The sequence below is a fragment of the Talpa europaea genome (assembly GCF_964194135.1).
Source record: "Talpa europaea genome assembly, chromosome: 8".
NCBI lineage: Eukaryota > Metazoa > Chordata > Mammalia > Eulipotyphla > Talpidae > Talpa > Talpa europaea.
Genome location: NC_140075.1, coordinates 71,871,378 through 71,897,907, shown reverse-complemented (window position 1 = coordinate 71,897,907; position 26,530 = coordinate 71,871,378). Strand labels below are relative to the sequence as shown.

At 35.0% G+C, this 26,530-nt stretch overlaps 1 protein-coding gene across 3 annotated transcripts in view; it reads left to right on the top strand.

Annotated features, from left to right (window-relative positions):
- RALGAPA1 (Ral GTPase activating protein catalytic subunit alpha 1) overlaps nucleotides 1-26,530 on the top strand; it is a gene marked incomplete at both ends in the record, with an annotated part of 206,636 nt that overhangs the window by 119,963 nt on the left and 60,143 nt on the right. For all 3 annotated transcript variants that reach the window (XM_084241386.1, XM_084241384.1, XM_084241385.1), the window contains 5 exons: nucleotides 4,550-4,618; nucleotides 10,982-11,116; nucleotides 11,513-11,696; nucleotides 21,449-22,307; nucleotides 24,244-24,315. In XM_084241386.1, coding sequence (XP_084097512.1) covers nucleotides 4,550-4,618; nucleotides 10,982-11,116; nucleotides 11,513-11,696; nucleotides 21,449-22,307; nucleotides 24,244-24,315 — 1,319 coding nt within the window. The remainder of the gene's footprint in view (nucleotides 1-4,549; nucleotides 4,619-10,981; nucleotides 11,117-11,512; nucleotides 11,697-21,448; nucleotides 22,308-24,243; nucleotides 24,316-26,530) is intronic.

The following is a 26,530-nucleotide window of genomic DNA, read 5'->3' as shown; positions in this document are numbered from 1 at the left end:
CAGAGCGGGGAGCAGAACAGGCAGAAGGACCGAAGTACACTGCTGAGGGGAGCAGCTGGTGGCAGGAGAGGTCTGCGCACCATGTGGGACCCTCCTCCGGTAGCCGGGGATCGAACCGGTGCTGCAGAGGCTGCGGGCAGCTTCGCAACCCGGTGCTCAACTGCTGCGCCACCAGGGAGGCCAGATGGAACAGAAATTTTATTTTATTTTTTTTAAATAATAAATTTTATTTTTATATTCCCCATACAATTGCAGCCCCCCCATTCTGACCCCAATCCCTCCCCTCCCGCCCCCGCCCCCCTAAAAGTGTCTCTGGTTCATAGTTTTTTGTTGATTTTGATTTTCACTTTCTTATAGTTATTCATTTTCCTGGTCCCTTATTTAAGTTTTCTAGATTCCTGCTATGAGTGAGACCATCCGGTATTTTTCTTTTTCTTTTTGGCTTATTTTGCTGAGCATGATCCCTTCCAGCGCCATCCATGTTGCTGCAAATTGCATGTGTTTATCTTTTTTGAATGCTGAGTAATATTCCATGGTGTATATGTACCACAACTTCTTGATCCAGTCATCTATTTTTGGGCATTTGGGTTGTTTCCAAAGCTTAGCTATTGTAAACAGTGCTGCTATAAACATAGGGGTGCAGGTGTTCTTTGGAATTGATGTTTCTGTGTCCTTTGGGTAAATACCTAGGAGTGGCATTGCTGGATCATATGGAAGCTCTATGTTTAGTAGGTCCAGAAATCTCCACACAGCTCTCCGCAGTGGTTGGACCAGTTTGTACTCCCACCAACAGTGCAGAAGAGTTCCTTTTTCTCCACACCCTCGCCAACATTTGTTGTTGCTAGTTTTTTTAATATGTGCCATTCTCACTGGTGTAAGATGGTATCTCATGGTAGTTTTGATTTGCATTTCCCTGATGACAAGTGATGTTGAACATTTTTTCATATGCCTGTTGGCCATTTGCATTTCCTCTTCAGAGAAGTTTCTTTTTAGCTCTTCTGCCCATTTTTTGACTGGATTATTTTCTTTGTTGTTGTTGAGTCTCATCAGCTCTTTGCAGATTTTTGTGATCAGTCCTTTATCATTAGTGTTGGGTGCAAATGGAACAGAAATTTTAATGGCTGTTGCTTGCAGCTATTATCATGCAGGACATCATAGTGGTATATAATTGTGAATGGATGTGTATATCAATTAGGTATTAAAATTTTTGAAATTTTAAACCTTAAATTACTAACCTTTAAGATTGATTATTGTTTGAAAAACAACTTTTTTATTGAAAGCCACCAAATCCTTTATTTTCCCTGTTAAATTTATGTATTATTAATATTACCTAAGAAATTCTTTTTTTTTTTAGATTTATTTATTTATGCATACAAGAGCCAGGGTACAACAGGCCAGAGGTGCAGGGGTTGAGAGGATTCACCAGAGACAGAGTGGGGAACAGAACAGGCAGACCGACTGAAGTACACTGCTGAGGGGAGCAGTGGGTGAGACAGGAGAGGTCTGCCTTGCCATGTGGGTTGCTCTCTGGCTTGCCAGGGATTGTACTCGTGCTGCAGAGGCCGCGGATTGCTTCATAGCACGGTGCTTAACCCCTCGTGCCACTAGGAAGGCCCTTACCTAAGACATTCTTATTAACCATGCAAGTTTTGCAGATAACTCTAGTATACATTATAGTGGCCAGTAACTAACAGATAAACATAAATTTTATTATGTTCCACCTCTGTTTAAATAAAGAAATGAAATCCCAAAATAGTGGAGAATGAAATCCTAAAATAATGGGGCATTTCACTAATGATTACAGGTGCATCGAATGGGCTTGATTCTACTAGTACTTAAAGTATACTTAGAGTAATTTTCCTACTTGATATATTAATGCAATAATTTATAGAAATATAATAGCATATTATGTTTAAGGCATACAACATGATAATTTGACATTGTGAAAGGATTACTAAGATCAAAACAATTAACACATCAGTTACCTTACATAGTTAACTCCTGTTTGTGATGACACTACTTAAGATCTAGTGTCAACAACTTTCAGATATTTAATACAATTTGATCAAATATAGTCACTGTACTGTACAGATCCTTAGAAATTATTATTCTTAAAATTGAAAGTTTGTATCCTTTCACCTATCTCTCTCTGCTTCCCTCTCCGCCTCATCCGCAACTATTTTTGTCTCTGTTTCTGTGAAATATGACTTTTTTTTTTAATTAAGAGACCACATGTGACTTATTTCACATAGCATAATGCCCTCCAGATTCATCCATGTTGTCACAAAGAAGGACATGTTGTCCTTCTTTTTAATAACTGAATAATATTCTATTGTATAGAGTCATATGTTGCTTAATGACCAAGATAGTCTGAAAAATGCTTTGTTAGGTGATTATGTCATTATGTAAATGTAATAGAATTACAAATTCAGGTGTTGTAGCCTATTACACACCTCCATTATGTGTAGGGACCACCATCGTATATGTGGGCCATTGTTGAAACAAACATAGTTACACAGTGTGCGAGAATGAGTGTGTATACCCCATAGGTACTACATTTTCTTTATCGCTATTGAAGGACTTTAAGTTGTTTCTACATCTTAGCTACTGTGAATAGTGCTAAAATGAACATGAATGTGCAGGTATCTCTTTGAGATAATTGCTTTCATTTCCTTCAGGTAGTTACTGGAAAATGGGATTACTGGATCATATGTTCTAATTAATTTTTTGAGGAACTGCCATACATTTTCCATGGTTGTAACAGTTTACTTTCTTACCAAAAATGTATAGGCTTTCCTTTTCTCTACATGCTTGCCAAAATTGTTACTCTTTTCTTTTTGAAAATAGCCATCCTAACAGATGTGGAATGATTTTGATTTGCATTTCTTTGATGATCATTAATGTTTAGCACCTTTTCATAAACCTATTAGTCATTTGAATGTCTTCTTTCAAGTCTTTTTGCCCACTTTTAATTGGATTATTTGCTTTTTTGCTAGTTTGAGTTCTTTATATATTTTGGATATTAACCTTTATCAGATAAATGATTTGCACATATTTTTTCCCATTCAGTATTTCGTTTTGTTGGTGGTTTCCTTTGCTGTGCTGAGCTTTTTGGTGATACAGTCTCGCTTGTTTATTTTTGCCTTTTTGGCTTTGTTTTTGGTGGCAAACCAAGAACTAATCTCCAAGACTCACATCAAAGATTTCATTGCTAATGTTTTCTACTAGGGGTTTTATGACACCAGGTTATATTTTCAAGGTTTTAATCCAGTTTGAGTTTATTTTTGTGCGTGATACCCGGTTTTTCCAGCTCTGTTTATTGATGAAACTATCCATTCCCCATTCTTGGAGCCCTTGCCAAAAATTAGTTAACCATATATGGCAAGGCTCTCTATTCTGATCCACAGGCCCATGTGCTTGTTTTTATGTCAGTACCGTCCTGTTTCACTTATTTACTATAGCTTTGTAACATATCTTGAAATAAGCGTAACACCTCCAGCTTTGTTCTCAAGATTGCTTTGGCTCTTCAGGGTTTCCAGTAGTTCATACAAATTTTAGGACAGTTTTTCTGTTTCTGAGAAAAATGGCACTGGTATTTTGATAGGTTGCACTGAATTTGTAGGTTGCTTTGGATGGTATGACTAAAATAACAAAACTAATTTTTGCATTTATTTATTTTTTTCTTTGCATTTATTTTTGTATTCAATTTTATTCATCAGTGTTTTATAATTTTCAATGTATGGGTCTTTTACCTCCTTCTCCAAATATTTTGGTATTTTATTGACCTTGATGTTTTTGCATGTGGGATATTGTTCTTAATTTCTTTCTGTTACCTTATTAATAATGTATAGAAATGCAGTTGATTTTACTATCCTGCAACTTTACTAGGAGCTTTTTGGTGGCTTGTTTAGGGTTTCCTATATGTAAGATCACGTTATCTGTGAACAGAGAATTTTAATTCCCCCTTTTCACTTTTCACTGTTTATGTGCTTTTTCTTTTCCTTGCCTAATTATTATGGCTGGACTTCCAGTACTGTCTTGAGTAAAAATGGCAATTGTGGGTATCCTTGACTTAGAGTAGAGATTTTCAACTTTTCCTTGTTGAATGTGATGTTGGTTGTGTGCTTGTCATCTATGGCCTTTATTAAGCTCAGGTACATTCTTCCTATACCTAATTTGTTGAATAGAGTAAATTTCTTGAGTGATAGAAATGAAAACTATGTTTATAAGTCTTTTTGCTTATCAGTATCTTCTAATTATTGTATGTGAACATTTATTATCTGTATTATAGCATTGATTCATGAACTGAATTTATAAGAAATACATTTATAGTTTATAGAACATACAATTTTTGCTCTATATGTGAGAATTATAAATGATAGGCATGCTTGAAAAGTTTACCTAAAAAATCATTTTGGGAAAAAAAAAGGTTTAACATATTTAGCATAAATTTTGAGCAGTAGATGTTATATTATTTTAGCATCAATATTTAATTTTAGGATGCACCATTAGTTTAACATATTTTGAGCTTTTGTTTTTCCCTCAACAGATCCTAATAGCCACTATTACCCATCTTTTGCCAAGTACAGAAGCTTCATCTTATGAAATGGACAAAAGGGTAATTTAAATTTTGTTTGGTATTTCATGTGATTAGCTAAATATTGATGTTTTAAAAATGCAGAGGTATATCTATATACATGTATTTACATTGTGAACACTAAACTATTTAAAATTAACTATAATGTGAAATAAGTCTTTAAATTATTTAACTGTAACTAAATTATATTTTAGTTCAAATTTCAAGTTAGTCATTGCCATGTGATAAAGCCTTTGAATCTCTGGTTGTTTTTTTTTTTTTTAAAGATTCATTTATTTATACAAGAACTGGGGTACAGGCCAGATGCACGGGAGGGTAAGAGGATTCACCAGAGACAGAGCGGGAAACAGAACAGGCAGACTGACAAAATACACTGCTGAGCGGAGCAGTGGGCGAGATAGGAGAGGTCTCCTGTGCCATGTGGGACCCTTGCCGGTGGCCAGGATTGAAACAGCACTGCGCTTAACCCTCTGCACCACTAGGGGACCCCCCCTGAATCTCTGGGTTTTAAGGAACCTTGGAGCACATTCTGTTCACTTAAAATTATTTCACTTTCTTCTTTCAGAGTTTATATGCATGATCAATTTTGAGGATTTTGTCAACTCTGAAAGGAGTCATACAAAACTGTTACTGCTAGAAAGTAAAGAATTTCCCATGAAGGAGAATACATATAATACACAAGAGATTTGATGCTTAGGAGAAGACATCCCTTTGGCCACCAAAAAGTAGTACAGAATAACCTTTACCTTAGTAAATTCATAATAATAAACTCCATTATTTAAGATATTTATCAGTCTGAAGTTTGTTTGGTTTCTTTTTATACTTTCCATATCTTTCCTGATTGCATTTTCTCATCAATCAGGTGATTTTATGTATTATTACTAGAATTCATATTATCAAATATATGAACACTAATACAAATCCCAAATTTATTTCTCAGAAATTAGGCAAGGGGGCCTCCCTGGTGGCGCAAGGGGTTAAAACACAACATATGAAGCTGTCCACAGCCACTGCAGCACGAGTTCCATCCCCAGGGGCTACCCACATGGCGCAGCAGACCTCTCCTGACTTGCCTGCTGTGCCGCTCAGCAGTGTATTTCCATCAATCTGCCTGTTCTGTTCCCGACTCTGTCTCTGGTGACTCCTCTCACCTCCCCACACCTCTGGCCTACATCCCAGTTCTTGTATGCATAAATAAGTAAATCTTTAAAAACTAAAAATAAAAAAAGAGAGAAATTAGGCAATAGCTACTAGGTATAGAGATATTAAAAAAGAAAAAATTTCTACTACCAAGGTTTGTTCCCTGACCACTTAATTCACTAAACAGTTTATTCATCACAAAATATGTCTGCATGGTGCTCTACTTAGAACTAGTTAAGCAGATATAAAAGAGGTGTAGTCCCTGATCTCATGGATTCCTAAATGACAAGTGAAGTAATAACTTACTGTAGAAAGCAGCAAAATGTTTATGATAGACAGTAGAGTAGAGAAGAAAGTAGTTGTCTACACATTTAATTATTGAGGCAGAAGGGCTGATTAAGGTTAACTTCCTTAAATATAAATTGGATTTTTCTACATAAATGGAGATAAGGAATGGAGTAAGTTATTCCACGTGGGGAGAATAGTATAGTTAAAAAATCATGGAGATGTAAAATGGCATGGTGTGGCATGGGAAAATCCCAGGCAATTTCATATTACAGGGTGTAAAGTGCATAGTTCAGAGAAAATTAAGCAACAGAAATAAGAAGATGTCCACTTACAAAGGCCCATGGGTGTCATATTAACAACCTTGGACTTTTGTAAAAGTTCTTTTTTCAAAGTGATTTGGAAAGAGTTTTAATGCATAATGAAATACCAGGTTCACGAAAGAGCACTTGAGAAAGTGTGAAAGTTATCTTAAAAGAAATAATGTGATAATTGTTATTACAATCATCTCTGTAATAGCTGATAATATTTTGAGTTAAGACTAATGGAATAGAGAAGATATTTCAGAGTGGAATCTACAACTAAGGTGAATAAAGAGGAAAAAGAACAGGTTGTTGGAGAAAGATGAGTTTCGGTTTTCTTTTGTTACATGTAAGGAGTAATATCCTGATAGAGGACACAAACAAAGCAACTGTAGACCTAAAATAGTAAATTTGAAGCTTGAAACAAAATTGTCAGCTCTGTCAACACATGTGTGCTATTAAACTGTGAGAATGTATGAAAAATCACTTGAGAAATTACAGAATAAGAAGTTAACAAGGTTTAACACCTTTAAGAATAATAATTAAAGAATAGTCAAAGGAATCACTAAGATGCAGTTCACATGTATCAGTTCCCTCTTAGAGAAATCCAGAAAGTAGTGGAGAGACTCTTACACATTGGGCAGCTGAGAAAATTCTCTGTGCAAAATGGGTAAGAAATTCTGAGATATACTCTTGTCCTAAACCCCACCCTTTGCATAGCATCACAAAATCTGGAGGGAATCTGTGACTCCCAGCTTCTCTGAGATTTAGACCAAACATCTAGCATCCTAACTTTTAAGACTGCCACCCATGGAACAGGCCTCCAAATCACCTGACTGTGACCACCAATTGGACTTGCCTTCACAGGTGCCACAGAATTATAGGAAACAAAGAAGTTGTTATTCACAGGCACGTGAGCACTCACCATGTCTGTCTGCCCAGGGTTCAGTCAAAGAAGCAGTCAGAAATGACCATCTTCCATTCTTTCTCTGGAAAGGATTTGTCTGCATACTTAGTTGCTGTCTGAGGATCTGGCTTCTTATCAGATTGCATCTAATAGGCATTCTGCATTCCTCTGGCTCACTCCAACAATAAAACCAGCTTAGTTTTAAAAGTTCCCCTTAGTTTAAAAGTCCCCCTTAGTCCCCCATAGTTCTTAGTTTTAAAAGTTCCCCTTCTCCCTAGAAAGAGCTTGTCCACATGTCTAGTGCTCCAGTTGCCACCCAAGGGACAGGCCTCCAACTCACCTACTCTAATAATCATTGGGGCTTGGTTTTATGTGACCATACTAATTTTTTTCAAAGCAGTTTTCAAATGGGCTTTCAAGCCCTTTCTACAGCTACCCTGCCTTTGCTCAAATCACAGGAAACAGGCAGGAATCCCCAACTCCCAGTTTCTCCCTGGAAGGGATTTGACTATACTTTCCCAGCTCTTTCCTGAGGTGCTGGCTTATAATCAGCTTGCATGTGGGAACTGAAGGGATTCTACTGAAAGCTTGTGAAAGCTGGTGAACACATCCCCAGCCATTTCCCTTCTCTCCTCCAACAGAAAACCAGAGCTTGTCCACACAAGCTTTCTTTGCTAGGGGCTAGATTGCATATCTGAAGTCCCAACTTTCCCAGCTGCTATGTAAAATGAAGCTTCCCTTTCCCCTCCGTTGGGGAGCTGTGCAGGCAGTTAGTCCTTTGTAAGCCTAAACAGGCATGTGGACATTTCTTCACCTTTAGTACGCTGGTGGATTTTGTCACACCCCAAGCTACTGGGAACTTCTAAGAACAAAAGGTGGCCACTTGGATAGTCACAGTGGTTTGAGGGTCAACCAAGAACTTGGGCCAGGCTACTGTTTTACCCCCTCCAATTAATAATTATCATATAGGAAGAAACTTGAGATTCTATAAATATTAGTTACTCCTTAAACTTTTACTAACTTATTTTGCTGACCATTTTTGATTCATACCAGAATTAATTATGATCGTTTCAAAGGGTGATTTTTCACTTCTGGTTTCCATCGTATAAGTATAGAATGATTCTCATTTTTATGCAATGGGTTTTAATCCTTACATTTTCACTATAATTATTTATTTTGATTCTCAAAACTGAGAACCTAATGGAACTAATGGACATGTCTCCTGCCACCTTCTCAAATTTAGACAGTAGGAGCCTCTTTAAAGTGGCTTGTTTGTTCTTTTGACATACCTGTTACTATTCTTGGGCATGTTCTTAATTTCTGTCACCACAGAATTTTTAAGACTCATCTTTACTTTCCTATGTATACAATACAAATATAGACATACATGCTGCACATATATGTACACACATATATGTATATATTATTCTCTCTCTACATGTATTAAGGCACCATTCTTTCGCCCTGACACCTCTGATTCTAATACAATACCTCAAGGTTCACTCTGTCCTTCCCCTTTCCATATTTGTATCCACAAAATGTGTACTTCTTTGTGCAGATCTTCTTTGTGCAGATCTAGAGAAATAAAACCATTTTAGAATTAATTTATATCTCTATATAGTTAACCAGGAGAGTACATAGTTCAAAAGCTGTGTTAAAAGTTATTTGGATTACCTCCTCTGCACCCCACGCTCACTGGCTATCTCAATGAGTTACATAATTTATTTCAAATTTCAGGTTATTTTTACTGTTTGAATTTCATTTTAGGATGTTTCAGTCATTCTTGGGTATCTTTTTCTTTTAATGATAAGTTTCTTTTGCTGTGCAGTATCTTTTTAATTTGATTTGAACCCGTTCTTTCTTTTGTTTCCCTTTGTGCCACTGTAGTTGAGTCCCCAAAGACATCTCTGAAGCCAGTGTCATGGAGTGTTTTGCCTGTGTTTTATTGAATGTATTTTATGGTTTCTGGTCTTAGATCCAAGTCTTTGATCCATTTTGAATTACTTTTTGTGTATGGTGTGATGTAGTGGTATAGTTTTATTCTTTTGCAATTTTCCCAATACCATCTGTTGAATAGATGTTTCTTTCTCCATTGTATGTTATTGGCTCCTTTGTCATAAATTAACAGCCCATATATGTGTAGGTTTATTCTGTTTCTTTTTTTATTTCAGTGCCATACTGTTTTGATTATCTCTGACACTTGATCTTTTTCTTCATCTTATTTTTTGTTCTCTTGTTTTCCTGCTGTTCTTTTATGCTGCTTTGTTTTTTTCAAATTAATTCTTCTGGGAGTACTTTATAATTCAAGTTTCATTTCTTTCTAATAGGATTTTGCCCTTTTAGTTCTTTCCCTCACTTGAGTCAATTCTTCCCTTCTCTATTTCTTCTAAGTTTTAAAATGTTTTATTTAAGGTAGAATGTTTTTTGTCCCTCTGTGGACAAGGTTGGTGGCTTTTTAGATGGTTTACAAGATTCCTACTTCAGGAGCCCCCTCTTTTGGCCATTTAAAGAAGTACAGTGTCTGTTGGATGCTGTTTTTTAAAGAGGGGAGGAATTTTTTATACCCAGCAATGTATTGGCTGATGCCCTTTTTAAGGAGGAAAGTTATGGGTCCATTAATGTATTGGATGATGCTTTTCATGTAGGACAGGAATTGTATGTCTGATAATTTGAGGAGAATTTCAATCTTCTCACACTTAAGGTGGACTTTTTCTTTCTGGCTTGGTTTTGCAGCTGCCTTCCTCTCTTTTGCAATCTTTTCCAAACTTCCCTTGCTCTTCATGAAAGCTTGCAGTGAGAGAATGGGGAAAAGCTTGCTGGAATTTTCTGTATGTTTTCTATTTATGGATATTCTCTTCTCATGCTGACGATGTGGGTTTTGTAATGTTTTATTGGTTATTTTTCTTTTTTTTTTGTAAGACAATTTTTTTTAATTTATTTATTTTGTGGGACCCTCGCCAGTGGCCCGGGATCGAACTGGCGCTGTAGAGGCTGTGGGCAGCCTCACAACCCAGCGTTCAACCGCTGCGCCACCAGGGGAGGCCCATTGGTTATTTTTCTTTTGGCGGTTTTGTTGGGAGTCTTACACCAGTATTACTCCTTCGGTTGGAGAGTTAGCCTTTAATTCTAAAACTTAGCAGATCTCTTATTGCTACTTGAATTATACTTTTATGGCACTAACTTTGATTCCTTATCCAATAGAACAGATTACTTAAATACTGCTATTTTATTCCACATTTTGGATTAAAAATGTTATAGTTATTACATACATTAGTTTAAAAGTTTCTAGTGGAAAGACACATTTAATAAAATTGGTAATAGTTTCAGAAAGTGGCTAAGATGATCTTTCAGCAAGATATTATTGAATTAGAAGGGAAATGTGGAAGTGAGTGTAATAACATAAAGGACTAATATTTTCGTTTGTGTTGTTTGTACAGTTAAATATAACAATTTGATGTCTGTTGTCTTTTACAATCAGTTTTATATTTAAAAATAATATCAGCATTTCTTTTTTGATTATACTTAAGGTTTCATTGTTCTTTCACTGAAATGTTAGGGAGAAATCCATAATAATGTTCATATGCAACATCTTAAAATTAGTTAAGTCTAGGTTAATAATAATGGTGGAACTTAGGGTTGATGTTCGTGAAATAAATTTTAGAAAATAAAAAACTAGTTTGTGAATTTCTGTTAAGTAGTAAGCTCTTTTTTAATGAGTTTTCAATCATAATGATCCTTTTGTTGTTTTAGTTGGTTGTATCCTTACTTCTGTGCCTTTTGGACTGGATCATGGCCTTACCTCTAAAGACGCTGCTCCGACCAGTCCATGCTACTGGTGCAGAAAATGATAAAATAGAAAAATCTGTCCTCAATTGCATTTATAAGGTAAATGTCTTTGTGTTGTTATTTATTTGGTTACCAAGGGTTCTTAAAACCTAAACAAATAACATTTATAACTATTGCTTTTTTTTATTGTTCTAGAACTAGATATTTTTTAAGAACATAGGTTTATCAGATAGTACCTAGAGAGATATCAGAAGTATTTCCTACAAGACACTGTTGTTTCATTTCAAAATTTGAAAGGAGTCCATTTTTGTTGAATATGAGAGTCATTAAATTTTACTGATCATTTTAAAGAGATATTAAATTTTACCTTGATTGAAAATTTAAGTTTTTAAATATTAAATATTTGGTCAAGCTCTTACATTACCACTTGAAGTTTTTCTTCTTTTACTTTTATTTTCAATGAGAAAAATTGGTGTGTTTTCTCTCTATTTTCAGGTATTACATGGGTGTGTTTATGGAGCTCAGTGTTTTAGCAATCCAAGGTATTTTCCAATAAGCCTCTCTGACTTGGCATCTGTGGATTATGATCCTTTTATGCACTTGGAAAGTCTGAAAGAGCCAGAACCTTTGCACTCTCCTGATTCAGAACGGTCTAATAAACTCCAGCCAGTAACAGAAGGTAAAATGAATTATTTTCAGGACAATATTGTTGCTTGGATTCTCTCAAGATGTGATCTTAGGTCACAGATGGCAATAATGGAGGAGAATATAGCTTAACTTTATAGTTGTTTAACCCACCATGTATAACAAAGTTCATTTTTAATTTAATAACTTTATTTACAGACACTAAGGTTATATCTGACCTCATTGTCTTTGTATGTCTAAGTTATTTTTTTAGGTTTTTGATATTTTATACATTATAGGGTATACATAATTGAATAGATCTTTGGAGTCTGACAGACATGGTATGGAATTTTGACTTCCATTTTAATAACTGAATGACTATATCTGTTTCCTTATTTGTACATTGTGCATAATAATATTAGTTCCCTCATAGAGTTGTTTTGAATTCTAAATTATGTGTAAAACCCTTTGATTGGCCTTGGTACATAGTGAACTCAATAACAATTTTTTTTTCCTAACACATTGAAATATTACAAGTATATAAAATATTACAAGTATATATTATTTTATTCATTTATTAATTCATTTATTTACTTTTTTATTTTTATTTTTTTATTATTTTTTTTAATATTAAATTTTATTTTTATATTCCCCCATACAATTGCAAACGCCCCATTCTGACTCCAATCCTTCCCCTCCTGCCCCCCCACCCCCCAAAAAGTGTCTCTGGTTCATAGTTTTTTGTTGATTTTGATTTTCACTTTCTTATATTCATTTTCCTGGTCCCTTATTTAAGTTTTCTAGATTCCTGCTATGAGTGAGACCATCTGGTATTTTTCTTTTTCTTTTTGGCTTATTTCGCTGAGCATGATCCCTTCCAGCGCCATCCATGTTGCTGCAAATTGCATGTGTTTATCTTTTTTGAATGCTGAGTAATATTCCATGGTATATATGTACCACATCTTCTTGATCCAGTCATCTATTTTTGGGCATTTGGGCTGTTTCCAAAGCTTAGCTATTGGGTGCAGGTGCTCTTTGGAATTGATGTTTCTGTGTCCTTTGGGTAAATACCTAGGAGTGGAATTGCTGGATCATATGGAAGCTCTATGTTTAGTAGGTCCAGAAATCTCCACACAGCTCTCCATAGTGGTTGGACCAGTTTGCACTCCCACCAACAGTGCAGAAGAGTTCCTTTTTCTCCACACCCTCGCCAACATTTGTTGTTGCTAGTTTTTTTAATATGTGCCATTCTCACTGGTGTAAGATGGTATCTCATGGTAGTTTTGATTTGCATTTCCCTGATTACAAGTGATGTTGAACATTTTTTCATATGCCTGTTGGCCATTTGCATTTCCTCTTCAGAGAAGTTTCTTTTTAGCTCTTCTGCCCATTTTTTGACTGGATTATTTTCTTTGTTGTTGCTGAGTCTCATCAGCTCTTTGCAGATTTTTGTGATCAGTCCTTTATCATTAGTGTTGGGTGCAAAAATGTTCTCCCAGTTGGTGGGGTTTCTCTTTGTCAATAACAATTTTTATGCCACTTTGTTTCTACATTCAGAGAGTTCACTACCAGTTATTAGGAAAGATGTAGAAAAATACCTCATGTGAGTAAAAAATAAAAGTTCATTCAAGATACAGAGGTAGCCTAGAGGAACCTAGCAATTAAGGATTTTAAGGAGGTGAGGTACATGATAAAGTTAGTATTAAGTCCTCTTTGACAATAGTCTTTTATAGGACTTGATAAATTAAGTTCCACACCTGTTGCTATAAAGTTATTGGGAAACATCCATGCTCTTTTTTTACATATCATAAAGGCTATGTTGGTATAATAATAGTGGTGGTCTCAATAGTTGCAGCAGAGGTTGTGTGGCCCATAAAGCTGCAAATATTTTCTATCTGGCCCCTTTCATAAAAAGTTTGATTCTGTCAGTTTGATTCTAGGGAGGTTAACAGAACAGAGAGATCAATCATGAGGCTTTTGCAGTAAGGTGCGCAATAGTTGCTGAAGGCTTAAATTGGTTAAATCTCCCCAAATTAGACCAGCAAGAATATGAGAAAGTTTGGAAATTTGAGAGTGTGTAAGTAAGGGAGTGTTAGAAATGGTTCGGTTTGGGCTGCCTATTGGGTATTCATATGAAGAGATCTAGTGTTTGTGTTGCATGTGCAGATCTAAATCTTAGCAGAGATATCTTTGCTAGGAACATGTATTCATGTGGTGTATGTGTGCTGAGAAGAAAATAGTGGAAAAGAAGGAAAATCAGGAGACAGTATTTTCTCAGAAACTAAGAGGAGAAACTTTTAAAAAGACTGGCTGTGGGTCTCCTGGTGGCGCAGTGGGTTAAGACACAACCTATGAAGCTATCCACAGCGACTGCAGCACAAGTTCCATACCTGAACGGGGGCTACGCACATGGTGCAGCAGACCTCTCCTGTTTCACCCACTTTGCCCCTCAGCAGTGTATTTCAGTCAGTTCACCTGTTCTGTTCCCCACTCTGTCTCTGGTGAATCCTCTTACCCCCGCCCCCACACCTCTGGCCTGTACCCCAGTGCTTGTATAAATAAATAAATTTTTGAAAAAAAATAAAAAGACTGGCCAACAGTATTAACATGATAGGGAGGTCAAATACAAAAAAGACTGACAACTATGTCAGTTTCAGCACAGAAGTAGGCAGCAGAAGTGGATCATTGTAGATTTAAGAACAAGAAAGAATTAAGAAGTAGAGACATCTGTAGAACTATTCTTTAAAGAATCTTGAATGCTTACCAAAATTCAAGTGAAAAAACAGTTGGTAAGCTAAAATGTTTCAGGTTTTTAAAAACAGGAAGAGTTGAATTTAATAAGCTGAGAAGGAAGGTAGAAAGGGAATTGCGACATGAGCTGAAGAGTGTAGGTGATAATGTTCACCCATTTTCTGAGACCAGAAAAAAAAAATTGATGGAAGAAAATTAAGGGGATTGAGAGAAGTTATTGAGTGCCCAATAGAAAATGGAAACTACACAGTTTTGATTGGACCAATCAACATTCAGTAAAGTGGTTGTAGCAGAAATATAAAGAACTATGGCTTTCACAATATTGGTATATGATTTAGTCATGGAATCTGGACTTACTAAGAATTAAACCAATGTCAGAAATGGCTAATTAGTTGAAAGAAAAATGGACCGATCTTTAAGTCATGAAGTCAGACTTTATGACTTATGGTTGGTAATGTTAGAACAGTGATTTTTCAATCCTTATGCAAATTAGTGTACTGATGCTTTAGTCCTGTCCATAGAGATTTTGATATGTTACTCTGGGATTGCTGGGGTTCTTATAAGCATTGGCGGGTGATTGATTTGTAGCCAAGGTTGAAATCCACTGAAGAGGGGACCTCCCTGGTGGCGCAAGTAGTTGAGCACCGCACTATGAAGACTATGAAGCTGTTCGCAGCCTCTGCAGCATGGATTCGAGCCCTTCCGGCCGACGAGAATCCTATATGGCACAGCAGACCTCTCCTGTCTCACCCGCTGCTCCCCTCAGCAGTGTATTTCATCAGTCTGCCTGTTCTGTTTCCCGCTCTGTCTCTGGTGAATCCTCTCACCCTCCCCACATCTGGACTGTACCCCGGTTCTTGTATAAATAAATAAATCTTTAAAAAAGAAAGAAAAAAAGAAACCACTGAAGATATCAATACATTAGGATGGTGGTTATTGAAGTGAATTTTTAAGTGGTAGAACCTTTTTAAATAAATTTTACAAGGAAGCCCAATTTGTAAAACTTGATAAAATAGAGCTGTAGCAGGATACAGGCCTGAGTTGGCTTCTCTCTCATCCATTTCCAGAAACCCTCTTCAAGGGCTCTCAATTTTCAAAAGAAAATTGAGAAATCATCAGACTTAGGGTTTCTGACTAAAGGGCAAACTGGTAAGGAAGAGCTTGATTTTAAAGGTGTAATTATTATAGGGCCTCCCCTGGTAGCACAGCAGTTGAGCTCTGGGCTGCGAAGCTGCCGGCAGCCTCTGCAGTGCGGGTTCGGCGAGGGTCCCACATGGCGCGACAGACCTTTCCTGCCACGCCCGCTGCTTCTCTCAGCAGTGTATTTCATCTGTCTGCCTGCTCTGCTCCCCGCTCTGTCTCTGGTGAATTCTCTCACCCTCCTGTACTTCTGACTGTAAATAAATATTTTAAAAATAAATAAAGGTATAATTATTATAATAAATTAAAACATCTGCAGTGTGGCCATGATAATGGATTAACAACACAGAATACGAGTGAAGATATAAAGTTATATCTAAAGGAAATATGGCCAGAGTTTTGGGTTAACCACTAGTCACTAATAGTTTTTCTAGAACAAATACATAAATGAAATAGAAATATAAAATTTAAATTATAGTGCAGATATAAGGAATGATACTGGCAGTGCACTATAGCCAAATAATTTAGATAATAATTAATATAAATGTGATACAATTATTTCCTTAGATTTGACATAGTAAAATAGTGTTTATTTTACCTAAAAATAAACTTAAAAGATTAGTTACTTTTTACATTTTTAAGGTGTAAAATGATAAAGTTTGATTCAAGGCAGATAGTATACTTATTAAACAGTGAAATAAATAAATTTATAAAGGAAAGCTTTAATGTATTTCTTGCAAAATGTACTGTACCATTATCAGTCACTATAAAAGAAGCAAAGAAAAAGATTTTAGTAGATGGAGCTTTATATTGATACCAAATACTCTTGTAGAAGTACTATTCTCTAAATGTATTAAGTTGTTCCTTTGGACCTTCTTAAAGGTATTAAGGACTAGATAAATACAAAACCTTTTAGTAACAGCTGTGAGCTAACAGCAGGGGATTCTGTGGCCTGTAGTGACTACATGCTGTGGGTTTTTTTTCAATGTGACAAAAATGACTAATCATTGTGCCCTTGTCTAAAGCATGCTTCATCATCTTCAAGTACTTTTTTGGCCAAAGATTTCTAAACATAGTGTCCTTAATAAGCTCACTTTTGGATTGAACAAGTCTGATTTGAGAACTATTGGCAGGAGTAGCTGTAATTATTAAATTTACTAAAGAATAAAGCAAGGTAGTGAAGTTGGCTTTTTGTCAGATGGCAGTAGTCTTATTAGCAAAAGTCATCATTTGCAGGGTCAGAATGAAAGGAGGCTCCAAAGGATTCATTCTGTCCTAATTATAGTTTCACCTTTACATATTATGCAAAGCTAATATTTAAAGCATTTGCCAAAATTAACTTCCTCTGCATGTTCTATTACAGTGCAGTGAATTGCAGCAGCTTTTTATGTCTTGCTGCTTTTGTATGCCATAATAATCTATAATTATGGGTTTGCTGCAAATATGGTAGGGTTTGTTTACTCTGACAATCTGAAAAGACAACCCTGAATAGACTTATTTAAATGAATGCTAGTTACACAAAGCCATAGAAGCATCGTTATCTTCATTTCACATTTTCTCACAAGATTGGTTATTTCAGCATTTCATTTTGAATTTTTAAATTAGGGAATTTCATTTTTTTTATTATCTAAGCATATATGTAGAAGCAAGATATGTATGTTTTTGTAGTTTATTGCTCTAAAATAAATTTAACTGCCCAATTAACAAATTGAGAAATTTTAATCTTTTTATATATATCCTCAGTATAGAGAAACCACTTAGAAAAGAAAATGCTTTTAACTATATATGAAATCTGAATTTGTATTTTAAGTATTATTAGTGAAAATAATTACGACAGATTTATGAACATAATTCTTTGAACATAATTCTTCTTTGGGAAAAAATCGACTGTTACCTAGACTTGGAGGTTTTTGTTTCAGAGAGTTGGCTCATTCTTGCAGTTTATTTATAAGCAAGTTTAAAAAAGGAATTTACCAAACCTATGTTACTTATAATGCTCTCAAAATTGAATTGTTATGTCCAACTATAGGAGTTATCTATTCATGTTTACAAAAAGTATGTTATTCTTAGAGAAACGGTTCTAAGGAGTTTTACATGATTTGTCCATGATCACAGAGTCAACCAGAGACAAAGTCAGAATTCTCTTTCTGAGATCTTTTTCTATTAAATTTTACTCTTCCTTCTTCAGAAATGTTCTGCAAAAAAGATTCACTACTTAGAATGAGTCACCTATTTAAGTTTATCACTCAAAAGGAAGAAAGAAAAAAAAAAAACAAGAATTCTTCCTGTATCAAAATTTTAAAATATCTTTAATTACAATTTTTATTACCATTTATAAAGTGATTTTGTCTTATTTAAGTGAGCCTTTTCCATGATCTTGGCCAGTAACTTATCTATGTGATACTTTTTTAGAAGTGATTGTACACAGAAAAATAAAGTTTGAATTTGTTGTTTCTATGTGTCATAGTGATTTGCCAAAAGAAAAGGGTAGTTTAACAAAAGAGAAATATAAGGAAATTAGTGCTTTGGTCAAGACAGAAATTACACTGAGCCGGGAAGCAAAAGACCAGCCCTTAGCTATGGTAGGTAAATCCCTTAACTTCTGTAAACCCATTTGACCTCATTTGCAAAATAAGAGGTTCTGACTAAGATATCTGTAGGCCTCCTTATAGTGTGAGCATTCATTATATCCTAAGTTATAATTAGCAAAGAAAAAGCAGATACTAGATTTAAGCCACTCCTCTGTTTTTCATCATTCAGTGACGTATCTTTTTGCTTTGCTTATTATCTTGAGAATGTAGGATTTAATTGAGCTTAGTTATTTAGTGCTGTTCCTTAGTGTTAAATAGCTGATTTTCAGAACTAGCCATAAGATAAAAGAACAGCTTAATATAATTGGAAATTTTAAAGTAAACTGAAAAATGTTCGTAGGTACCAAAATGCAGACAAAACTTGATTGGTCATGGAAGAAGACTAAAATTTTGATAATCATTAACATTTCAAAATCAACCAAATTTTTAAAAATTGGTTTTTAGAATTAGAATAATGGAAAAGATATTATTGGTGTTAATGACGCTGCAGCTGATTTTTGCCAACTCACCTATACCAAGTAGTATGTTTCTGAATCTTGAGGACTGTGGTCTTGAAAATGTATACTGTTCTTTTCTCTGGTCTCTTTTTTTTTTAACTGAGGTAATATTAAAAACTTTTTAAAAATTGAGGTTATACTAGTTTACATTGTTTGTATATTAGAAGTATAGGGTTTCTTCCCTTAGATGTTGTTACCATAAGGTACCCACTACCAAAACACTCATCTCTAGTCTTTTTTTAAAGTAATCATTACCAGCAATACACAAGCTAGTCTCCCGGAAGCCTTTTTTTAAAAGGCTAGTGTACATTTTCAAGACCACAGTCCTTAAGACTCAGAAACATACTACGTGGTATAGGTGAGAATCAGCAAAAATCAGCTGCAGTGCCATTAACACCATTAATATTTCCATTATTCTAAATCTAAAAAAGTAATTTTGGGGGGAATTTGGTTCATTTTGAAATGTTAAAATCATATCCTTTTTAATGTGTGCATCTACTATATATTGACTGTGTTAAAAATGGACATACAGTTGTATACAACTACAAAAATTTATCACACAGTATAAATTTAAAATTAGCATTTATCATCTGTAGATAATACTTTGATCCTCAGGATATTTTTAAATCTGTATTCTGACAGCTAGGTCATATTATTCCCAAATGATTGATTTTCAAGATACAATTCAGATAAGGTCATTCAAAGACTGTATACACAGTCACTCTGTAATCATGGCTGTAATTAAGACAAGAACCCTGCAAACATACAACTAAATATCCTCGTCTAACATAAATTATTAGTACTTTTTTACCAATGACAGTTCTCCCCCTTCTAGATGAAAAATTATCAAAATAACCATCATCAAATTGTCTCCATTTTCTGAATCACTCATCCCAGAACTGACTTCCACATACCTTACTTGGAAAGTTAGTAGACTTTGACAAGCTACTGTCTACATCCACTTTAGACCTCCCTGTCTGTGTTCTCTTCCTTCTCTTCCTTTACTTGTCATTCCTTCAGGTCCTAACATGAGGCACCTTACCTTTTCAGGTCTCTTACTACAATAACCTATGAATTTTCTTGTTTCACTGTTTCCTGTAACTTTTTTTTTTATTTAAAGTTACGTGGATGATAAGAGCCTTATCTGTTTACTTTCCCTAATGGGGGCTCAAGGAAGGGAAAAAGAAAAACTTCTTATCAGTATATACAACTAACTCCTTGGACTAGACTGTATTGATTCAGGAGAATACATTAGAGAAATATAAAACTTAGCAGGCCTATAAAATATTTTTCCTCTAAAATAATGTTTCCTTGGCATATATTGGCAACACTGACTCTGTTTAAATTGATCCTGACTCCTAAAGTCTAGTGAAAAATCACTTTTTATCTTAAACTTTTACATTACCAATAAAAGTCAGATTTAAATGGCATTTAAAGCATGCTGTAAACTGAGTCTGCTTGTAAGATTAGAAACTTATCAGTTGGATTTTTGTAGCCATTTGATCTGCATGTCAAGTGATTAGTTTATAATACTTAGAATCCTTTAAAGGTATGATGTACATTTAGTTTGAAATCCATAAGCAAAAATTTCAAAAAAGTCTTCCTTTAAAATAAAACTGGGGCTTCCCTGGTGATGCAAGGGGTTAAGACGCAACCTTTGAGGCTGTCCACAGCCACTGCAGCACGAGTTGGATCCCCGGGCAGGGAGCTACCCACATGGCACAGCAGACCTCTCCTGACTCGCCCGCTGCTCTTCTCGGCAGTGTGTTTCAGTCGATCTGCTTGTTCTGTTCTCCACTCTGTCTCTGGTGAATCCCCTCACCCCCTATACCTCTGGTCTGTGCCCCAGTTCTTGTATGCATAAATAAATAAATCTTTAAAAAAAATAAAATAAAACTTCCCACAAATGGTATGAATTTATCTTTTTTGATCACCAAGTAGTATTCCATTGTGTGTATATACCACATCTTCTTGAGCCATTCATTTGTTTTGGGGCATTTAGTTTGCATAGTTGGGCTACTGTAAATACTGATACAGTAAATATAGGAGTGCAGGTTTCCTTTCAAATTAGTGTTTTTGTGTCCTTTGCATATGTTCCCAGGAGTAGAATTGCTGGGTCATATGGTAGATCCATTTTTCAGGTTTTGAGGAACCTCCATACAGCTTTCCATAGTGGCTGGATCAGTTGACTTTTCCACCAGCTGTGTAAGAGGGTTCCTTTTTTTACCGCATCTTCACCAGCATTTGTTGTTTCTAGTTTTTTAATATCGGCAATTCTCACTGGTGTACAGTGGTATCTCATTGTGGTTTTGATTTGCATTTCCCTGATAATAAGTGATATTGAACATTTTTTCATATGCAACATGGATGGAGCTGGAAGGATTATGCTAAGTGAAATAAGTCAGAAGGAAAAAGATAAATGTTGAATGGTTTCACTTATATGTAGAATATAGAGAGGACAAACAAAAGGTCAGGAAAAAGATAAAACTTGCAAGTTGACGGAGGCATACAGCAGGGGAGGGGGAAGGAGAGGGGTCAAAATGGGAGGCAGCGGTGGTGGTAGGAGAACTTCAGGGACTACACCTGAGGAAAGAAATCAGATACTGTACAAAAATGAACAAAGAGGAAAGAAAATAAATTTAATTTAAAAAACTATCAAAGAACAGTTTTCTTCTTTGCCATCATTCCTTTGGTGCAGGATCTAAATTGGAAATACTAATATTCTAATATTTGAATGTGACTTTGATGATAATGTCTGTTTCATTGTTACATACTTTCCTAGGAAGCAGCTGTACTCCCATTTAGTTATTTATTTTTTTTATTTCTAGTGAAAACTCAGATGCAGCAAGGATTAATCTCAATAGCTGCCCGCACTGTTATTACACATCTGGTAAATCATTTGGGCCATTATCCTATGAGTGGTGGACCTGCTATGTTAACAAGTCAGGTGTGTGAAAATCATGACAATCATTACAGTGAAAGCACTGAACTTTCTCCTGAACTCTTTGAGAGTCCAAATATCCAGTTCTTTGTGTTGAACAATACAACCTTAGTGTCCTGTATCCAGATCAGATCAGAAGAAAGTATGCCTGGAGGAGGTTTATCTGCTGGCCTTACCTCAGCCAATTCAAATGTGAGAATCATAGTACGTGATCTCTCCGGAAAATATGCATGGGATTCTGCCATCCTGTATGGACCACCATCTGTAAATGGCTTGTCAGAATCCACATCTTTCATACTTTCATTGTCTCGCCAAGAGAAGCCAGAAGAACCTACATCTAATGAATGCTTAGAAGATATGCCAGTAAAAGATGAGATCTCTCTCCAGCTTAAAAGATTTAGAGAAACTGTACCAACTTGGGATACAATAAGAGATGAAGAAGATGTTCTTGATGAGCTTTTGCAGTATTTAGGTGTAACTAGTCCTGAATGCTTACAGAGAACTGGAATCTCACTTAATATTCCTGCTCCACAACCTGTGTGTATTTCTGAAAAACAGGAAAATGATGTTATCAATGCTATCCTTAAGCAATATACAGAGGAAAAAGAATTTGTTGAGAAACACTTTAATGACTTAAACATGAAAGCAGTGGAGCAAGATGAACCAACATCTCAAAAGCCCCAGTCAGCATTTTATTATTGCAGATTGCTTCTTAGTATACTGGGAATGAATTCTTGGGACAAAAGGTAAGAAGAAAAAAATTTTTTACAATAGCATCACTCATCTTTTGGTTAAGCATTTTCATCTGTGTACTTTCTCCCAGGTTTTCTTAACAATTAGTCCTTTGACTCGTGGGCAGAGTTTTGTTTTGTTTTTTTGTTTTTGTTTTTCCCACCACATTATATCAGGATTTAAGAGAATAAAAAGATGACTCTTATTAACATTTTCATAATAAGTGGAGAACTATCTGACTTAGAAATTATAGTTTATATAACTTTTAAAAAATCTTATTTTCCAACCTTCCTGTAAGCAAATAGGGACAATCATTTTTCTTAAAACACTCAGACACCAAATGTGTGGGTTTTCTACATCAAACAGTTGCAGCACTATCTGGAGTTAGTCAGACAGGTTAAGGGCTCAGTTCCACAAGGTTGCCCTCATTTCACATGCCATTTGCAAGTCCAGGCAACCCATATTACTAGCTAACCGGTTACAGACTAAGGTTTTCACAACCCTCTCCTCAGGTTTGATAGCTATAATAACTCATAAAACTTTTACTTACGTTTATTAGTTTATTATAAAAGGTAGTTTAAGAATATAAAAGAGTACCCAGATGAAGCGGGGTGGCACACAGGATGAGGTCTGGAGCTTTTGTCCTAGTGGAGTTGGAGTATGCTACCCTCCTAGGATGTTGAAGGTGTTCACTTAATCTGAACTACATCATTTAGCAATTTTTCTAGACAAACAGCAATATGATTGGTTTTTATTTATATCAAATAAATAAAGAAAAGAATTTGGATTTTATTTTGAAAAGTTTCATTTTCCTATGCCTGTTATAAAATTTCATTAAAAACTTGCAGTAAACACAAAGCAGTCAAGTAAGTAAGGTAGGAGTTAAATGAAAAGGCATTGAACTTAAATCAGAAGACCTAGGTTAGAGTTACTTAACCTTTGAGCCTCAGACTATAGACTGCAATTTGAGGAAATCATTCCCACCTGACATAATAGTGAGAATTAAATTAGCTAATATAAAATACTAAAATTATACACTAGCATAATGCATTAATTTCTCTAAAAGCTGTAGGGAAGTAGAAGAAGCATTTTTTTACTGTACTGTTTTTGAATTTATAATAGGAGGGGAGCTCACAGAATGCATAAATCTTGAATAATTCAAATAATGTGAAGTATAGTAGCAGAGTCTGCTTGCTTGCCTAGTGTTTTTGATCTTACTTGATTTAAACCCCTCCATTTATTAGAAGGGGGTATTCTCTGTCATATGGAAAAGGCATACTGTATCAGGAACACAGTTTTCTTATGGTGTATCCAAAAATAGGTAATTTCCACTCATAAATGCCTTCTGTTCTCTTTTGCTATAAATGGTCTATATATTATCTTGAGAAAAAATAAAGGTGAGAAGTTATCTTTTACCACAGCAAGCAATAATTCATGAATACAATTGTAAATATTTAGCACCTGTGGAATATATTGGTAAAATTCATACCTTGCTTCATAGTGTAAAAAATACATATTATGTGAAATAAAGGAGAAAACAAATTTTATCTGGATTACACTTGCTTACTTGGTATTGACTTAAATTTTTTGAATATTTTCTTTATCACAAGGAATAACTTTCTCACAAATTTTTATGAAACTCTTAAGAAGGAACCTGCATTTATCTTTATCTATTTTTCTGGATAGAAGTATGGGAAGAGCACACCATCTGCAAGGAAGAATTGAAGTGGCCAGTAAATAATAACCCACTAGCAGAAATGTATTAGGGCCTGGGTAGAAATAATGACATATGTTCTTTACATTTTTTTTAGGGTCTGTTCTCCTTTGTATTAGAAGTATGAAAAGGCAAGAAAAGTATAAGAGTTGCATGAGTAGAGTGGAAAGTATTTCCGGACTGTCATGTCATTCACTGCAAAGGTGATGAAAATGTTTATAAATCTCTCTATTTAGGAGGAGCTTTCATCTCCTGAAGAAAAATGAAAAGCTACTTAGAGAACTTAGGAACTTGGATTCAAGACAGTGGTAAGTTGTTGGAAAACCTTAAAATTTGTAACTGGCAGCTATCAGTTATTTCATTTTATATGTGAAAAACTGTTGTTAAGTTATAATTTCTGAGCAGAAACTACTTCATTTATACCTTAAAAATAATGAAATCTTCAAGGAAAATGTCAAGCTACATTCAAATATTCTCTTTGAATTGTTTATACATGTTTAGCGTATTTTAGAGCTATCTTTTGTTTTGAGTTGCAAAAGTTTAATCAGATCTATAAAATGTACTTCACTTTTCCCATTCTTAGACATTCCAAAAATATCCTTTTTTAAGTTATTTTTTAACATTACATTATAACATAGTGTAAGTTTCAGGTGTTCATCATAAAAAATCAGTATTTACCACCATAAGTCCAATTCTGTCCTTCACTATATAAAAATCGATCTGTTACTCAATTTACCACCCCCCTTTCCCATCCCTTGTGGTAACCAGTAATTGGTTTATACACTGAAGTTTATTTTTGTTTTATTTAATTCATCCATTTGTTTGGTTTCTCTATATATGGCATATGTGTCAAGTCATATGCTGTTTGTCTTTCTCTGTCTGACTTACTTCACTAAGCTTAACATCCTCTGTCATATGCATGTCGCTGCATATGACAAGATTTTACTTTCTTAATCGAAGTAACTTTTTCAGTAAATACCAAAAGTGGGATAACTGGATCATATGGAATTTCTATTTTTTATTTTTTGAGAAATCTCCATACTGCTTTCTATAATGGTTGTCCCCTTCTCTCCACATCCTCTTCATATTTCTTGTCTTTTGAATAATAGCCATTCTCACAGGTGTGAGGTGTTACCTTGTTTTAATTTGCATTTCCCTAATAAGAAGAGGTGATGAACATGTTTTCATGTGCCTGTTGGCCATTGCTAAATGTCTTCTGTGTAGAAATGTTTATTCAGAAGTGTTTATTTACTCTGCCCACTTTTTAATTGGACTGATTTTTATTGACTTTTATGAGTTCTTTGTATATTTTGGATATTAACACTTGTTATCTTCCATTCAGTATGATGTCTTTTTCTTTTGCTGATCATTTCTTTCACTATGACAAAGTTTTTAATTTGATGTAGTTCATTAATTTTTACTACTGTTTCCCTTGCTATTGGAGTTGAGTCCCCCAAAACATCTCAAAGTCCAGTGTTAAGGAGCTTATCACCTTTGTTTTTCTTCTGTGTATTTTATGGCTTTAGATCTTACATCCAAGTCATCATTTTGAATTAATTTTGGTGTATGGTGTTAGATAGTGGTCTTGTTTAAACAGATACACCCTTGGTGATTAATGTAAGACTCCAAGTGAAATAACTGGTGAATAAGAGCTAGTATATACAGAAATATTAATAAAACAAAGATGTACATATAGTTTGTTGTATTTCTATAAGTTTGATTTCTTTTAAGCCTTTGGATAGATATCTATTTACATGCAGGTTTTGATGTGTAAAACTTTGTTACCTTTATTTTAATGATCTTTGATGTATCTGGGTATTTTGTGGGAAACCAATTCTAGAAACTATAAAATACTACTTAACTGAAATTCCTATAAGGTCAAGCTATGCATATGGGCTACTTTTCAGATTCATTAAGTAAATTTTATAGATAGGTGCTTTTTGGCAATATAACTAAAATATACATTGATATGCCAGCATATCAGACCTCACCATTATTGAGAAAGCCTATATTTCTGAGCTCCTAAATTTCACAACCTCCCTAACATCCATTTTTTGCTTTCTCCCATCTTACTCAACTGGTATCTTATATCTGTGTGTCTTTAATTTTTTATTTTTCTGGATATCAACATACCCACCCACCCCCACCTCTGATTTAACTTACCTCCTGTCCAGCAAAGTCACACATTGCTGTAATTAAAATCATTCTTAACATCTACCTTCATTCTTCCTAGGCAACAGTGCATTACTAGGGAAAATACCAAACCAGTGTGATGCAGAGATTTACTGTAGATTTTTGTTCATTTATTTGAATAATGTCTTCTTTACTTTTGGTCAAATTTCTTTCCCTTTGTTTGCTTCTTACATTGTTTCTCATGATAATTATTATAAACCACTTTTTTGTCCTTTAAGCCCTTCATAATAGTCAGTCTGGTTATCTCTACTTTAACCTCACAAAGACTTCAGTTTAAATGTTTGACCTCCTATTTCAAAATCAATCTGCACAAACAGTAGTTGTAACCTT